This window comes from Corapipo altera, unplaced genomic scaffold (assembly GCF_003945725.1).
Source record: "Corapipo altera isolate COAL_440 unplaced genomic scaffold, ASM394572v1 182, whole genome shotgun sequence".
Taxonomy (NCBI): domain Eukaryota; kingdom Metazoa; phylum Chordata; class Aves; order Passeriformes; family Pipridae; genus Corapipo; species Corapipo altera.
In genome coordinates, this window is record NW_020885056.1 from 339,931 (window position 1) to 355,981 (window position 16,051).

General features: G+C 63.1%; 3 protein-coding genes across 6 annotated transcripts in view; 2 read left to right on the forward strand and 1 right to left on the reverse strand.

Annotated features, from left to right (window-relative positions):
• Nucleotides 1–3,562: 3,562 nt before the first annotated feature.
• On the reverse strand, nucleotides 3,563–8,109 carry SFTPC (surfactant protein C). The gene is made up of 10 exons (XM_027668920.1): nucleotides 7,886–8,109; nucleotides 7,651–7,797; nucleotides 7,407–7,547; nucleotides 7,218–7,328; nucleotides 6,966–7,063; nucleotides 5,054–5,156; nucleotides 4,422–4,757; nucleotides 4,205–4,315; nucleotides 4,011–4,121; nucleotides 3,563–3,881 (listed from the first exon to the last, which is right to left on the reverse strand). The coding sequence occupies exons 1-10, from the start codon at nucleotides 7,928–7,930 to the stop codon at nucleotides 3,786–3,788; spliced, it is 1,299 nt and encodes a 432-aa protein (XP_027524721.1). The 5' UTR covers nucleotides 7,931–8,109; the 3' UTR covers nucleotides 3,563–3,785.
• Nucleotides 8,110–8,562: 453 nt separating this feature from the next.
• On the forward strand, nucleotides 8,563–12,830 carry LGI3 (leucine rich repeat LGI family member 3). Of its 3 annotated transcripts, none has more exons than XM_027668926.1 (9): nucleotides 8,563–8,580; nucleotides 8,689–9,088; nucleotides 9,801–9,872; nucleotides 9,957–10,028; nucleotides 10,138–10,209; nucleotides 10,293–10,364; nucleotides 10,624–10,793; nucleotides 10,867–11,031; nucleotides 11,123–12,830. In XM_027668926.1, the coding sequence occupies exons 2-9, from the start codon at nucleotides 8,874–8,876 to the stop codon at nucleotides 11,938–11,940; spliced, it is 1,656 nt and encodes a 551-aa protein (XP_027524727.1). In that variant the 5' UTR covers nucleotides 8,563–8,580; nucleotides 8,689–8,873; the 3' UTR covers nucleotides 11,941–12,830. The 3 variants fall into 3 exon arrangements, 1 of the variants encoding a protein (XP_027524727.1); XR_003531905.1 differs by lacking the exon at nucleotides 8,563–8,580 and having other exon boundaries at nucleotides 8,651–9,088; nucleotides 11,123–12,473; nucleotides 12,569–12,830; XR_003531906.1 differs by lacking the exon at nucleotides 8,563–8,580 and having other exon boundaries at nucleotides 8,651–9,088; nucleotides 11,123–12,473; nucleotides 12,650–12,830.
• A 1,515-nt stretch (nucleotides 12,831–14,345) lies between these two features.
• The window catches only part of REEP4 (receptor accessory protein 4), a 4,141-nt gene continuing 2,435 nt past the window's right edge, over nucleotides 14,346–16,051 (forward strand). The window contains exons 1-2 of one of the 2 annotated variants that reach the window (XM_027668937.1): nucleotides 14,346–14,552; nucleotides 15,722–15,795. In XM_027668937.1, the coding sequence (XP_027524738.1) occupies nucleotides 14,522–14,552; nucleotides 15,722–15,795 (105 nt within the window). In that variant the 5' untranslated portion in view covers nucleotides 14,346–14,521. Of the gene's footprint in view, nucleotides 14,553–14,636; nucleotides 14,742–15,721; nucleotides 15,796–16,051 lie in introns of those variants that run through there. The other variant, XM_027668938.1, reaches the window with a different exon arrangement.

Consider the following 16,051-nt stretch of genomic DNA (forward strand, 5'->3'; position numbering starts at 1 on the left):
TTTTTTTTTTTTTTTTTTTTAGGGAAATGAGATCTGACGGGGGCGGGTTCAAGCGCGGAGCTCGGCCCCTGCAGCCCCGGGCGCAGGGCTGGGAGCGGGGCCAGCGCCGGGGGGGCGGCGGGGACGGGCTGCTGCGGGGACCCGGCCCGCAGCCCCCACTCCTGTCCCTCTGCAGCCCCTGGGCCAACTCCTGCCCTCCTCGAGCGCGGGGCTGCCCCGTTCCGTCCCGTCCTGCACCCCCTGGGTGCCGTCTCGTATCCCCCGGTATCGATCCCGCGTCTCCCGGTCCCGTCCCGCACCCCCCGGTCTCGTCCCGCATCCCCCGGTCCCGATCCTGCTCTCCCCGTCCCATTCTCCAGAACCGATCCCGCCTCCCCCGGATCCCATCCCGTGTCTCCCGGTCCCGTTCCTGCCACCCCCTGGGTCCCGTCCCGTGTTCCCCGGTACGGATCCAGGCCACTCCCAGTCCCGTCCCGCACTCCCGGTATCCCGGGGACGCGGCATCCCACGTCCCCCAGCCCCGATCCGTCCCCCTCGGTACCATCCCGTGGGATAAGGATGCTGGTTCCTGCCTCTCCTGCTCCCATCCTCCCTGTACCACCCCATTCTGTCCCCTGACCCCGGGGTGGCTGTGTCCCCCTTGGGTGGGGTGTGGGTTCCCCCATCCTGGGGAAGGAAATGGGGTCCAGCTGCCCACTCACCACAAGATCTCCAAGTTCCACCCTGCTTTACCCTGTGTCCCCCCATCCCCGTGTCCCCCCATCCCATTTCCATGTCCCCTCAGCCTGTCCCCATGTCCCCCAGCCCCTGCCAGTGTTCCTGTGTCCCCCCATCCCGGTGTCCCTGTGTGCCCCCAGCCCTTCTGCTCCCCTTGTCCCGTGTCATGTCCACTGTCCCTCCCGTGCATCCCAGGAATGCTGCACTGGGGGTCAGGGGTGAGAAGCCCCCCCACTGGTGAGAAGCCCCCCCACTGGTGTCTGGCTCATCCCGTGGTGCTCCTGAACAAACCCATCCCTCTCCTCCTACTCACAATCCTCCCAGAACTCGCATCAACTTTATTTTTGTCCGGATTTAAGTGCTCCTGCGTGCGATGACCCCCACAGGGACAGGCTGGATGACATCGGCATCCGGGCTCCGCTCCCTCCCCTGCCCACTAAACCCCCCCAAATCCTCTTTCCCTTTGCTTTCAGGGACTCCCCTGTATCCAGGGCCTGGCTCATTCCCACCAGAAACAACGGGAGTCTCTTTCCCCCCTTATCTCCAGCCGTTATTTTCCTCCCCCGTCAGCAGATCATCCCAGGATGTGTTTTCTCCTTTCCCCTTATTGCAAAACCCACATCCAGCAAAACTTCCCTCTTGGAGCAAAAAAATAAACCTCGGAAAGCTGGGCTGGCTCCGTGTCCCCACACGTCACACGGAGCATCCCAGGGATGGGAATTTGGGGAGCCGGTCTCCCAGGAAAACAAACAATCAATCCAGGTTTTGGAATACTTTCTGTTTCCATCCCCTGCGGGCCGGGTCCCTGGATGATGTAAATCCATGATGTCAGGATGCAGCCTGAGATCACCCCTTTCTCACGGAGCGCTCCGGGGAGCCGCGGCTCGGGGGGGGGGGTTTTTCCCAGCCCGGGTTTCCCACGCCAAGCACTGGCTCCCGGGATCCAGCTCCCTTGCTGGTGGCCTTGGATATCACTGACTGCCAGCATTCCAGCCTGGAGCCTACCTGGAATGGGCCCTGTGGGAGCTGGGAATGCTGGACCAGCTCACCTGCATCCCGCTGGGCCTGAGCCTCACCCAGCAGAGATGGTGGTGGGATGGGGACATCCTTGTCCCCGGAGCAGGAGCCCTGGGTGGATGTGCTGCACCGCCTGGCACGGGCACACGGATTCCAGAGCTCCTACCTCAACCTGCCCGCCCTGCAGAGCTTCCTTGGCATCCTGGCACAGCGGGTGGGTGATGCCGAGGTGTGGCACTGGCACGGCCATCGCCCTCCGTGAGGGTGGGGGACGTCCCTGGGTCTCCGGGAGCAGGTGGCTCCAGCCCCCAAAACCTCCACAACAAAGAGCAGCCAACAGCCCAGGATACCCCCCATGGAACCAGGATGCCCCCCTATGGAACCAGGATGCTCCCTGTGGAACCAGGATGCTCCCCTATGGAACCAGGATGCCCCCCATGGAACCAGGATGCCCCCCATGGAACCAGGACCAATGATCCCCCTCTGGGACCCCTGTGCAGTGAGTGACCCGCTCTGGGATTGTCCCCTGTGTCCACATCCCTCGGTGACACAACCTGGGGGGGGGGTGGCACCTCCTCTTCCCAAGGATGGGATTCCCCCATTCCCAGCACCTCCTGAGGGCTTGGCTCTGATTCCTCCCCCCACAAAGGACCCCCAAGGGGGGGTCAGCGAGGTCACTTCCCTGTGCAGGCTCCCAAAATGAGGACACTGGAATTACTGCACAAGGACCTGGGGGTCCTGCCAAGTTCCTGGAAGTTCCTTCAGCTCTTCTGGTTCAGGGGGGAGGCTGAGGGGACTTGGGGGTCAGCGAGGGGTTAGGGGTGGGCACCCCAGAGCTGCAGGAGGCTCTGGATGGGTACCCCACATCAGCATCCTGGTCCTAGTAACACCTGATCCTAATAGTGCCAGACTCCCATCCTAGTAAAGGCTGATCCTAATGGTACCAGCATCCTGGTCCTAGTAAATCCTGATCCTAACAACTCCTGATCCTAATAACACTAATATCATTCTGGTTCTAATGATGCCTGATTCCAGCACCAGCATCCCAGTCCTAATAATACCTGATCCTAATTGCACTGGTATCTCAGTCCTAATAAAGCCTGATCCTATTAATGCCTGATCCTAGAACACCAGCATCCCAGTAAAACATCTCAATCCTAATAATGCCCGATCCTAATAGTACCAGTATCCCAGTCCTAATAAAGAAGCCTGATCCCAATAATGCCTGATCCCAGGAACACCAGCATCCTGGTCCTAACAATGCCTACTCCTCCCTGCACCAACATCCCTGTCCTAATCATCCCAGTCCTAATGATCCCGGTCCTCGGGCAGCGTCTGGTGGCACAGGCTGTCTCCAGGAATAGCTCCCAGACCTGATTCCTGCCCTTCTCCTTTATTCCAGCCTGGCAGAGGACAGACCCATTTTTCAGGCTGCCAGCCTGGCTCTGGCAGCAGGACGGGGCAGCTCAGGTCAGGCAGCCACGCTCAGAGAGGGGGGGGACCCATCCGTGAGCCCCCCCCCCAGGCAGTGGCTGCCACAGAAATCCCCCCAAAACTCGAGCTCAGAGCCCCGAAACGCGTTTCCAAGGCAAAAAGGAAGGCGGGAGCTGGCGGGAGCCGGGAGCGAAGAACTGGAACGGAGAATTGTGTTTTCTTTTAAATGTCATGTTTTTTTTTAAGCTCGTTTTTTTTGCACTCGGGTTTGGCGAAGCTGAGAAGACTGAAGTGACAAACCAGCTGTCCCCCCCGGCGTGGTGCAGACACCCACCCTCCGCCCCCACCCCCGGCACCGCGTGTGCGGGACCCCCACCCCCCCTGCGCCCCTCCAACGCTGAATCCCCCGACCCCCTGCCCACTCCCGCGCCCCAAAATCGGGGTGGGCAGGGCGGGAGAGGGGGGAGGGATGTCGCTGATGCTTCCACAGAGGGGTTGCGGCAGCGCTGTGTCTGTCGGGGGGTGCTGCAAGGCAAAGCGGGCGCTGTGAGGGCGCTGGTGGGTGGGTGCGGGTCCCCCATCGCCCCCTGCCCACCCTTCCCGCTCACCCAGCGGGGCTAAGCCCAGTAGACGGGGAGGGCGCTGCAGAGGATGCTCGCCGTGGTGCCCAGGAGGGAGCGGTCGGCCAGGGGCAGGGAGATCCTCTGCTCGTCCTGCGGAGCGGGGGGGGGGGGAAGAAGGGAAAACCGGGGGGATGCCGCGCCCCGCATCCCTGGCCGGGGGTCTGCCCCCCGCTCAGGGGGTCTGCCCCCCCAACCTGGCCCAGCCGGGTCACCCCTCACCTGCCGGCGCTGGAAGGTCTCGGCCACCGCGTCCAGCCCCGGGATGTTGTCCTTGTCCACGCGGGTGACGAAGCAGGCGCAGTGCAGGCGGGATCTGTAGCTCACCAGCAGCTGTTTGAAAGTCAGACCCGGGTCGGCTCCATCCCACCCCCCCTCACCACCTCGTGTCCCCCCCCCGGGCTCCCCCCACTCACATTCCTGTAGTCATAGATGACGGTGGCCCCGTTCCCGTCCCCGCTGTCCAGGTAGAAGGTGGCAGCGTCCTCTTCCCGGGCCGACCCTCCCCACAAACCCATCCGCAGCACCTGCAGAGGGGTCGAGGGGGGGATCTCAGAGCCTGCAGCACCCCCCCCCCCCCCCCGGGGGCATCTGGGGGGTCCCTGGTGGTGGCACCGGGGGTTGCCCACTCACGGTGTCGGCGTGGCTCTGGTCGACGTGCAGCCACATGAGCAGGGCGCCGGCGATGATGACCACGAGCAGCACCACCACCACCACCACGATGAGGAGGCACCGCAGGTGGTGGCAGCCCAGCAGCTTGCGGGGCAGGTAGCACAGCAGGCGAGGGACGAAGCACAGGGACTTCTTGAGGCAGCTGAAACAGCCGCAGCAGCCGGAGCAGCCGGGAAGCTTGGGGCACTTGCAGCACTTGGGCAGGCAGCAGCACCGGGCACACTTGGCACAGCACTTGGCACAGCACATGGTGCAGGGCAAGCAGCAGCCTGGGCAGCAGCACCCCTGCTCCGAGTCCTGGGGGTTTGGGAAAAGCGGGGGGAGGTGGGGTGAGCGGGATGGAGGTGGGAGTTGTGGGATGCAGGAGGGTTTGGGGTGGGATTGTTGCGGGGAGAAGGTGGAATCCCGCTGCTCCTGGGCATCCCACTGCCCCTCAGCATGCTGCTCCTCCCATCTCAGAGCCCCTGAGTGCTGGGAATGCAGCATCCCAGGGGCCCTTCCCATCACATCTGCACTGGTGCCTCGCTGGGATAAACAGGGCAAAGCCCTGTGCCCAGCTGGACACAAGGATGTGCCACTCTGCAGGGACTCACCTCTTCTTCCTCCACCACCACCTGCTTCATGCTGCTCTCCATGGCAGCCTCCTCCTCCTCCTCTTCCTCCTCTTCTTCCTCCTCCTCCTCCTCCCAGCCCGGCCTGCTCGCAGGGACCGGGTGCTTTATACCAGGGCACTGGGGTGGGGACAGGAGTGGCCCCTGTGAAGGGTTTGGTGTCCCCAGCGGTGCAGTCGGGCTCTGGCATGTGACCCTCTTCACCGGTGTTTGCCCAACGCCCACTCCCAGCTGGATCCTCCTGGGAACACGCAGGTCAAGAGGCTCCCAGGGCACTTGGTCGAGGACACTTGTCCCCGGGCACGAGGAGCTCTCTGCTGCCCAGGAGCGAGGGGTCAGGGCCAAAGCAAACCCTCCAGGGTGGAGCATCCGGCCCTGGCTGCAGCCAAGGGGAGACCTGGCTCGTGTCCCTTCGCCGGCTCGGCCACCTGGAGCTGCTTGAGGTGGGCAAAGAGCAAACAGGGCGTTAAAGCTTTCCTGTAATCCGCAGGGGTGGGGTGGGAATGGGGTCACCACAGGGTTGGAACACGTCCCTGGTCCTCATTCTTGGTCCTGAGGGTGCTCGGGCACCACTGCCCGTGGCTTTTGGGGCTGCACTGTGGATTTTTTGGGGTGAGAGTGGTCGCAGTTTGAGCCCGTCACCCCAGCTGGCAGGGGGACACTGTTGTGCCTTGGCTCTGCCCATCCACGAGGCTCTCCTGCAGCTGGGCTCAGGCTGGGACCTCTCTAACCCCCCCAAGACCCCAACGTTTGCAGTCAGGTGTGGGGTTTGTGTGTGTCCCCTCCATCCCCCGTTTCACGCTGCCTCCTTTCCCAAGGTGACAAAGGACCATGAGAGCCCCTCCAGTGGCTCCTGGCTGTTTGCTCTCGGACACTGTGGGAGCCCTTTTCACCTTCCACAGCCCTGGGCAGGCTCTTGACCTGGATTCTTGCCAGGGCAACACAAGGTTGGGGCATTTTGTGGGGCAGAGCTCTGTTGGCTCTGGGTCAGCACGTGTGATTTCCCTCCTGTTCCCAGCAAAGTGGCACCCTCCGGGAGCTGTGACCTCCCCCTTGCTGCCCGTGGCAGTGGCTGTGGGGACAACACCGAGTTTGCACCCCTGGAAAGGTCAAATCAACCTCTCAGGGTCTCTTTTCCCCCTCCCAGCTCCACTAATCCTCAGTTTTCCAGTGCAGCACTCAGAGGTTCCCCCCCCCGAGGTTGCTCCCTGCTGTGGGGTAGAGGGACTGGAGTGGGTGGGGATGGGGACTGGATGGGGATGGAGGGGAGCTGGAGCAACTGGATCATGGTGTCTGTGGAGAACCCAGGGCTTGGTTGTCACCAGGGATGTGACACAGACCCTCTGTCGCCGTCTGTGCGAGGAGGGGACAGGGGCAGGGACATTTCCAGGAGGGCTGGAAGTGCAGAGGCTGCTTCTGCCATCCATGGAAACTGGGAGTGCACAGGTGGGGACACTGGGAGCCTGGTCTCCGACAGGGGTGGTCGTGTCACTGCCCCCCATGTCTGAACCCTGCCAGGCTCGTGGCACCCCAACCCGAAGGATTCACCTTCCCACCCTGCACCCCACAAGGACACATCCCTGGGACAGTCCCACCACCCTGGGAGGGACGAGAGCAGCACGTGGAGGAGGAGGTAGAGGCTTCACTTCGCAGACAGAAGCAAATCCCAAATCAAATCCCACTTTTTTTATTGTGAGTGCTGTGTGGGAAAGCCACCGTGGTGCCGAGTGACAACGGATGGAGCACTCCCGCAGCGGGGTGGCTGCCCCCGGGATGGGCACAGGGAGGAGGAGGAGTGCCCGGGCATCCCAGGAGGCAACACAGGGAGCACAGGGACGGTGACATCGGTGACATGCCCTTCTCCCTGTCCTATCCCACTGGGAACCAGTGCTACGCCCAGTACACGGGCACGGTGCTGCAGAGGATGTTGATGGTGGTGCCCAGGATGGAGCGGTCGGCCAGGGGCACGGCGCTGTCCCCAACCTCCTCAGCCTGCAGGACAGAGAACGGAGCAGGGGCTGCCACCCTCGGCAGCCACAGCAAGCCCCCGGCCCCACGTGTGTCCCCAGCTTCCCAGGACGCAGGGGCTGGGATGTGGACGAGCCCAGTGCGGCTCCATCCCCACCCCAGCTCCATCCCCGCTCACCTGCCGGCGCTGGAAGGTGTCGGTGACAGCGTCCAGCCCCGGGAAGTTGTCCCTGGCCACGCGGGTGATGTAGCAGGCGCGGTGCCGCCAGGACCTGTAGCCCACCAGCAGCTGTTGGCAGACAGACCCCGGCTCAGCTCGGCACCACCCCGTGCCCGCCGTGCCCGTCCCCAGGCGCCCCCCGCACACCTTGCTGTAGTCGTACACCACCGTGGCCGAGGCGTTGAGCCCGTCCCGCACCGAGAACGTCCCGGTCCTTTCCTTCTTGCTCATGGAGAGGCGCTGGGGGGTCCCCTCGCCATCCAGCCCGTGGATGGTCATTCGCAGCACCTACCGGGCGGAGCGGGGTCAGGGAACTCCCAACCCCATCCCTGCAGGGCCGGGGCCGTTCCCAAACCCGCCCCCGGAGCCCGCGGCCCCTCCCTGCCCTCACCGTCTCCGCGTGTGCCTCGGTGATGTGCAGCCCCAGGAGGAGGAAGGCGGCGATGACCACCACGAGGACCACCACCACCACCACGGCCATCAGGACGCTCTTGAGCTGGTGGGGGACGCAGGGCAGGCGGGGGGACTCCGTGTACCTCTGGGGAGGGGAGTGCCGGGCTGAGCTGCCGGCGTGGGGCCGGGCACGGCGGTGGGTTCCCTCGGGACGGGTGGTGGGTGCTCCTTACCGGGGGTGCCTCCTCCATCAGCGCCTCCTTGGAGCTGTCGTCCATCTCGCCGGGTGCTCCTGTCCCTTTGCCAGCCGTGACCGGGGGGATTTATATGGTCACGGATGGGTGGGGGGGAAGTTGTGGCCGCCCCGGCTGCCAAGGTGCCACTTGTGCTGTTTGAAGAGCCAGGGAGGGGACACGAAACCTCCGAGGGCCCTTTCCCGGCACTTGTCCAGCAGCGGAGGGTGGGTGCCAAGGCAAACAGCGGGCAGCAGAGTGTGCCCACCCTCCACACCCCGTCCCGGGCTCTGGCAGCGGCCCCAGCACCCTCGGCACGTCCCCGGGGGTGCTGCAACCCTGGCTGTGCACGGGCAGCTGCGGGTGTCCCCCCCGGGGGGAGAGCGAGGAGCTGGCTGGGCTCATTGTTCCCATCGGCGCCGTGCCAGGGACAGGACAGATGGACACCCGGGATGGGAGAGACGGGTGCCTGGGACGGGACGGGCGGGCGCCTGGGGCGGGGTGGGTGGGTGCCCAGTGCTCCAGAGCGGGCAGGGAGCTGGCGCGGGCAGCGCTGCGGCGCCGAGCCGGGAGAGCCCCCGCGGTGCCACCCACCCCTGTGGGTGCCCCTCTGTCCCCCACCCCTGTGCACCCCGAGGGCACCCAGTGGCCGCCCCCCCCCTCTCCCCAGCGTGGAACCCCGTGTTTGCTCGCCGGTGAGGACACGCGGACACGCGCGCCCGGGGATGCTGGTGCTGCCACTCAGCCGCATCCCTCCCTCTCTCCCTCCCTCTCTCCCTCCTTCCCTCCCTCCCTCCCCGCAGCACAGGAGCATGGTGTGCTGCAGAGCCGCGGGTCAGGCGCCGGCAGCTTCTGCTGACACCATCGCTGCTCCTCCACACTGACGTCTCCGGGGGAAAAAGGAGAGGAAAGGGCTTTTCCACAGCTCCCGGGCACAGCAGGATTGGGAACAGCTCCCGGGATCAAACAGGGATAAGGCCGGGGCGTGATGGAGCTGCGGCGCGGGAGAGGGATGCTGAGGGACCGGCTCCCTGCTCTCCTCCTCCTCCTCCTCGCCGCGGCCTGGCTCTGGCTGCCGGTGGAGGGCCGGCGCCCCCCCCGGCCCCCTCCTTGCCCCCCGACCTGCTCCTGCACCCGGGACACGGCTTTCTGCGTGGATTCCAAGGCTGTGCCCAAGAACCTGCCCCCCGAGGTCATCTCACTGTGAGTCCCCGGGATGGGGATGGGGACGGGGACAGGGAGTGGGTCATGTCCCAGGGGCTGCTGGTTGTCCTGGGGGGGCGCAGGGACAGCCCCTCTGTGCCACATCAGGGGGCAAACGAGGGCAGGGTGGGGTCTGGGCAGTATGGGGGGGCTGTAGGGGGAGTATCAGGCTGGGGACAGCCCGGGGCTGGTCCCGGTGCCCTGTAGTGGTGGCACACGCAGCCATCCATCAGTGACAGACAGAGCAGGGCTGCAGCCTGTCCACAGCGTGACCTTGGTGACAGGAGCCCCGAGGGGACACAGCTGTGACCTTGGGGACCAGAGCCTCATGGCTGGGGGGGGTCCTCACCGGGGTCCCTGGGGACACAGGGGTTCTCTGGAGCCCAGTTCGGGCGTGTGTGGCAGAGACGTGTGCATGTACACATGTGTACGTGTGTGTGCATGTGTGTGCACACATGTGTGTGTGTGTTTACACCCGTGTCTGTGCACATGGCCTCAGGCCAGGGGCTGCCGCAGGGCGTGGGCAGTGTGGGGTGGGTGCCAGCCCCCAGTGCCTCAGCTCCTCTGTGTCCCCCCTCAACGTGCTGGGGTCCCTCTCCCCCGCTGAGGGGGCTGTGGTGGCACTCAGCAGGTGACACTGGTGCTGGGGGGCACGGGGTGGCAGTGCCACCCTGCTGCTGTCCCCTCTCCTGAAGCTCCGTCTCTCCGGCAGGACGATGGTGAACGCAGCCTTCACGGAGATCCGGGAGGCAGCCTTTGCCCACATCCCTTCCCTGCAGTTCCTGTACGTCCCCTGCTCCCACAGCCGGGCATCCCGGTGCCCCTGGTGCCCACCGAGAGCTGACACGTCCCCCCTCTCTCTTTGCAGCCTCCTCAACTCCAACAAGTTCTCGCTGATCGGGGACAACGCCTTCGCCGGGCTCTCGCACCTGCAGTACCTGTGTGTGGGGCAGGGATGGGGACACGGGGACAGGGACAGCCCCGGGGAGGGCACAGGGAGGGCTGGGGGATCCTTGGGGCGGCCGTGCCACTGTCTCCTCCCGTCACAGGTTCATTGAGAACAACGACATCCAGGCGCTCTCCAAGGGCACTTTCCGCGGGCTCAAGTCCCTGACACACCTGTGAGCATGTGGGGGTCCCGCGGGGGACATGGTGGGGGTGGCTTTGCCAGAGATGTGTCCCCACGACCCTTCTTGTCTCGCAGGTCCTTGGCTAACAACAACCTGCAGACACTGCCCCGGGACCTCTTCAAGCCACTGGACATCCTGAGTGACCTGTGAGGCTGCCATGGCACCGGGGACCCCCGGGACACCGGGCTGGGGAGAGGGTGACATCCCGGGGCTTGGGAGGAGGACCCTGTGTGCTGGAGCCTGGCAGGGATCCCTGTGACACCGGGCTGGGGAGAGGGTGACATCCCAGGGCTTGGGAGGAGGACCCTGTGTGCTGGGGCCTGGCAGGGATCCCTGGGACACCGGACTGGAGAGAGGGTGACATGCCGGTGGGTGCTGGGGGTGACTCGGTGCCATCCTTGGCAGGGACCTCCGTGGCAACACTCTGGTCTGCGACTGCAAGATCAAGTGGCTGGTGGAGTGGCTGGAGAGAACCAACACCACAGTCCCTGCCATCTTCTGCAGCAGCCCCGGGCAGTTCGAGGGGCAGCGGATCCGGGACCTGGCTCTCAGTGACTTCCAGTGCATCACCACAGGCAAGGGATCACTGTCACCTGTCACCCCACTCCTGGGTGCCCGGACCCTCACTGCCACCTCTCCCCTCCCCAGATTTCGTGATGCACCAGGTCCTGCCCTTCCAGGCGGTGTCAGCCGAGCCCTTCACCTATGACAGCGACCTGTACGTGGCCCTGGCGCAGCCCAGTGCCAGCAGCTGCTCCATCCTCAAGTGGGACTACGTGGAGCGCAAGCTCCGCGACTTCGACCGCATCCCCGGTGAGGCAGCGGGCGGGGGGGGCTGATGGGACCCTCATTTGGGGTGACCCAGGGAGGGCAGAGCCCTGACGTGCCGCGGTCCCGCCGGCAGCTCACTCGGCGGTGCACTGCAAGCCCATCGTGGCGCAGGACCAGCTCTACGTGGTGGTGGCCCAGCTCTTCGGCGGCTCCTACATCTACCGCTGGGACACGGCCGTGGACAAGTTCATCAAGATCCAGGACATCGACAGCCAGAAGGTCCGCAAGCCCAACGACATCGAGGCCTTCCAGATCGAGGGGGAGTGGTACTTCGTCATCGCTGACAGCTCCAAGGCGGGCTCCACCAGCCTCTACCGCCTCAACCAGAACGGCTTCTACTCCCAGCAAGCGCTGCACGCCTGGCACCGCGACACCGACGTGGAGTACGTGGAGAACGACGGCAAACCCCGGCTGATCATCTCCAGCAGCTCCCAGGCGCCCGTGATCTACCAGTGGAGCCGGGCGCAGAAGCAGTTCGTGGCGCAGGGGGAGGTGGGGGAGATGCTGGACGTGCAGATGGTGAAGCACTTCAGGTCCAAGCGGGACCAGTTCCTCTGCCTCAGCCGCTACATCGGCGACTCCAAGGTGGTGCGCTGGGAAGGGCAGCGCTTCGTGGAGGTGCAGACGCTGCCGTCCCGCGGCTCCATGGTGATGCAGCCCTTCGCCGTGGGGCAGTGGCAGTACCTGGCGCTGGGCAGCGACTTCTCCTTCACCCACGTGTACCTGTGGGAGGAGGAGAAGCAGAAGTTCGCCAAGTTCCAGGAGCTGTCGGTGCAGGCGCCGCGGGCGTTCCGCTACGTGCCGGCCTCCGACGTCGAGCTCCTGCTGGCCCCCAGCTTCAAGGCCAACACGCTGGTGTACCGGCACGAGGTGGTGAACCTCAGCCTCTAGCCCGGGGTGGGAGCCCCCCCAGAGGGACGCCGCGTCCTGCCCGAGGACATGCATGTGCCCGCCGTGCCCTGACCCACGGTCACAACCCACTCCCAGCCCCAATCCCGGCCCCCCCCCCCAGTGTCACCCACCCCCAGGGCAGCTCCCAGACCCACAGTGCCTCAGTTTCCCACCCCCTCCCCCGGTGCTCCTGGTTTCTCCATGTGCAGCCATCCCGTGGGATGCAGGGAAGGAGGGTGGGTGGGACAGCCCTCACACCCCCGGGGGGCTAAGGGGGCTGAGGGGTCTCTGCCCGCTCAGGTGATGGGCTGGGGGGGGGGGGGCGGAGAGTGGGGGGATTTGTACGAGAAGGGTGGGGGGCTCCCGGGAATTTGGGGTGTTCCCAGGCTGAGGAGGTGCTCCGGAGTGGATGGGATGGCTGAGGTGCATGGGGCGGGATCGGGATGCCATGGGGACAACGGGATGCTCCGAGGTGGATGAAGGTGGGATGCCGAGGATGACAGGGTGTTCTGAGGCCAGGAGGATGCTCCGAGGTGGATGCCAGGCAATGGGATGGGATGCTCTGAGGACAATAGGATGGGATGCCCTAGGACACTGAGATGCTCCAAGGATGATGAGATGCTCCAAGCTGGATGCAGATGGGATGCCCTGAGGACAATGGGATGCCCTGAGGACAATGGGATGCCCTGAGGACAATGGGATGCTGGAGGCCAGCAGGATGCTGTGAGGTGGATGCAGGATGGGATGCCCCGAGGCAGCAGTAGGGCTGCCTCCCATCCCCCTCTGTGCACATCCAGCAGCTCCCTGTGCCCATGGCCCCTCTGCCAGGCGGGTACCCAAGGTGTCTGTGCCCACCAAAACACCCCCCAATAAACACACTGTGACCCCCAGCCCTGCCTGTGTCTGCCAACAGCTTCCATGTGTCCTCCCAGACACTCCTGCTCCTTCCAGTCTTGCCCCACCCAGCATCCCACAGCTCCAGGAAGGGTGAATCCCTCATTTTAGGGTGCTCCAGGCCCCTCACGTGGCTTTCCTGGTGGTTTTTTCCAGCAGAAACCTTGGCCCGCGGTGGGGGTGGGAAGCAGGAGGTGTTTCCCCAGGGGAGGGGAGTCTCCACCCAACTGGTTTTCCAGGGGAGCTTTTCCCTGTCTCCCAGGGGTGTAAATTTGCATGTGAAAAGCCACCAATTAGGCTCACAAATAAAGATCCTCTCGAGCCAACGGGGCGCCCCCGGGGCACGGGTGGATTTGGGAAGCAGGATTGGATCTGGGTGGCTGCAGAGCCCGAACCTGGCGGCTCCCTGGGGCACTTCCACACTTCCCTGCCTCAGTTTCCCTACAGGGAAAGGGCGGATTTTAAAGCCCAGGGAGCGCTGCAGGGGGGTTCTGGCACCTCGGCGGTGTCCCTGACCGGGATGGGGGATTTGGGAAGCCCTGGAACGCTCCGGGGGCTGCAGAGCCAAGGGGAAGGTGGCCCAGGGAGGAGATTCCAGCAGGTTCTGTTTTCCCTGGAGCGTCTCGCAGGGCTCTGCAGAGCCCTGGCCCTGGTTCAGCAGCACACCCGAGAGAAAGGAAAAAAGAAATCCTCGTCACCACTCAAAGGGGCTTTGTCCCCTTTCTCTACCTGCTTTGAGCATCACACCCCCTCCAAACCCCAAAAGAATTCCCAACAACACACAAAGGAGCTTTACCTCCCTCCTTCTCTACCTGTTTACTGCTTAAAAAACTTAATTTTCATAATTTAAAAAAAATACCTTTAATATTATTATGTTAATTAATATATTAATATTTAAAAGCGATATTTGGATATTTTTATATGAGGGAATGTTTAATACATATTTTATATAATATCTTGCATATTAATACGTTACGTTTACTATATTAGGAATAATATATTATTGTATACCAAAAAGAAATATATAATATATGAATTTCAAATATAATAGGAATACGTAATATTTTAATTAAATATATTTCAATAAATATAAAATATTTATATAAAATATCGATATATAAAATTTTTATATAAATTATTATTTTATATAAAATATTATTTATTAGTATAGAAATATAGAATTTCAACAATATTATATATGAATATAAAAATTATTTATAGATAAAATTATAATAAGTAAATTAAAAGTAAAGGTAATAAAAATTAAAAAATTTATATAAATAAAAAGTAATATACATATGAATTATTATACAAACTTAAAACATTATATATTAAAAATACGTTTTAACATGGATATATGGCATATCGTACATTAATATTTCACGTATTAGAGGAGTTTTTAAATAGAAAAATACGATCTATTAAAGCTCCGGGAACCACAGCGACATTTTTAGGAATCGCTGTTGCCCTTTTAAGACGCTTTGCCCTTTTCCGACGCGTTGCCCCTTTAAGAGCGGGAGGTGGGGCCCGCACGGCGGCTGCGCGGGTCGGTGCCTCCAACTTTCAACTTTTGGGATTCGTTTCCTCGGGAGGGGTTTTGGGGGGGGCTTTTGGGGGGCCCCCCAAGGCGGGCACAGCTCCCACCCTCCCTCCCGGCGCCGCCCGGGGCTCCGGCCCCGCCCGCACCATGATGTCCTGGATCCTCAGCCGGGTGATCGGGGGGGTGGGGGGGGGGGGGGGGGGGGTGTGATGGGGAGGGGTGCGGGGTACGGGATCCCCCGCTCCGCTGTCCCCCCGCCCGGTGTTCGGTTAACGGGAGGTCCCCGTGCCGGTCCCGCAGCGGGGACTTAACGGAGCGGCCCCAGGCGGGGTTTGGGGGGGGGCGGCCCCAAATCGCTTCTACGGGGGTAACCAGCCCCCTACCGCCACCCCCCACACCCCCCACCCCTGAAAATGCGTCCCTGAGCTGCTGTCGACCCTTCCTGCCCATCCGGGGGGGCGAGGAGCTCGGCCCGGGGTCCCCTTCCATAAACAATGGGGGGGGGGTCCCCTGTATTGCCCCGGAGGGGTCCCTGCATCGCCCCGGAGGAGGGGGGCGTGCTCAGAGGGTCCCTACATCGCCTGGGAGGGGGTTCTTGCTCAGAGGGGGTCTCCTACATTGCCTGGGAGGGGTCCCTGCATCAACTGGGAGGGTCCCTGCATCACCCAAAGGGGTCCCTGCATCACCCAAAGGGGTCCCTGCGGAGGGTCCTCACATCGCCTGGAGAGGGTCCCTGCTCGTAGGGTCTCCACATCACCCAGGAGGGTCCCTACATCAACTGAGGGGCCCCTGCATCACCGGGAGGGTCCCCCCTCCCCAGCCCCGTTCGCCCCCCTGTCTCCCACACCGTGGCCATCTGGGCTAGGTGCCCAGTGGCCCCCCGTGCCTGGCGAGCCCCCCGTGGGGCAGAAGGGAGCCGTGGGTGCCCCCAGCTCCCCCGCCCCAGGTACAGGAGGGTGTCGGGGTGCCCGGCTGTGCTCGGCACACGAGGTGGGTGTTTTGGGGGTGGCACCCCCGGGATGGGGGTTGGCACCGGCGGGGACTGAGCCCGTGCCCTGCCACCTCCTCCTGCCACCGCCCCGACAGGTCCAGCCAGTCCCCGTGGGCGTGGGAGTGACTCGGTGCTCATGGCCGGCTCCCCACGGCGGCTCCCGGGTGGCTCTGACCCTCTTCCCGACCCTCTTCCCTACCCCTTTCCCGACCCTTTTCCTGGCGGCTCCGGGGTGGGGGCGGTGCTGGGGGGTGTCAAAGCCCGGCTTTGGCTCTGGGGCCGCCGGCTCTGCTGGTCCCTGTTCCTGCTGCTCTACGCGGGCTGGCCGGGCTGCCTCACCCCCCCTCTGCGTTACAGGCTGGTTTTTGGGATGCTCTACCCGGCCTACGCGTCCTACAAGGCTGTGAAGGCCAAAAACATCCGGGAATACGTGAGTAGCCCCTTGCCCGGGCTCCAGCCCTACTTCCCAGGCTCCAGTCCTCACTGATGGGCTCCAACCCCTCCTTTCCCTGGGCCCTTCCTGATCTCAAGCCCCCCTCTTTCCCTGGGCTCCAGTCCCCCTTTCCCAGGCTCCAGCCCCCACTGACAGTTTCCAATCCCTCTTTCCCAATTTCCAATCCCCCTTTCCCAGTCCCCAGTCCCCTTTCCCAGTCCCCAGTCCCCTTTCCCAGTCCCCAGTCCCCTTT

Coding starts and splice junctions, on each gene's coding strand:
- SFTPC (XM_027668920.1), bottom strand. CDS start 7,930: ATGGACGACAGCTCCAAGGAGGCGCTGATGGAGGAGGCACCCCCG. Junction 5,157..6,965: donor ACCGTGCCCGTGTACTGGGC/GTAGCACTGGTT, acceptor CCCTGCGAGCAG/GCCGGGCTGGGAGGAGGAGG. Junction 4,122..4,204: donor TCATCTATGACTACAGGAAT/GTGAGTGGGGGG, acceptor ACTTTCAAACAG/CTGCTGGTGAGCTACAGATC.
- LGI3 (XM_027668926.1), top strand. CDS start 8,874: ATGGAGCTGCGGCGCGGGAGAGGGATGCTGAGGGACCGGCTCCCTGCT. Junction 10,210..10,292: donor CTCAAGTCCCTGACACACCT/GTGAGCATGTGG, acceptor CTTGTCTCGCAG/GTCCTTGGCTAACAACAACC. Junction 10,794..10,866: donor CTTCCAGTGCATCACCACAG/GCAAGGGATCAC, acceptor TCCCCTCCCCAG/ATTTCGTGATGCACCAGGTC.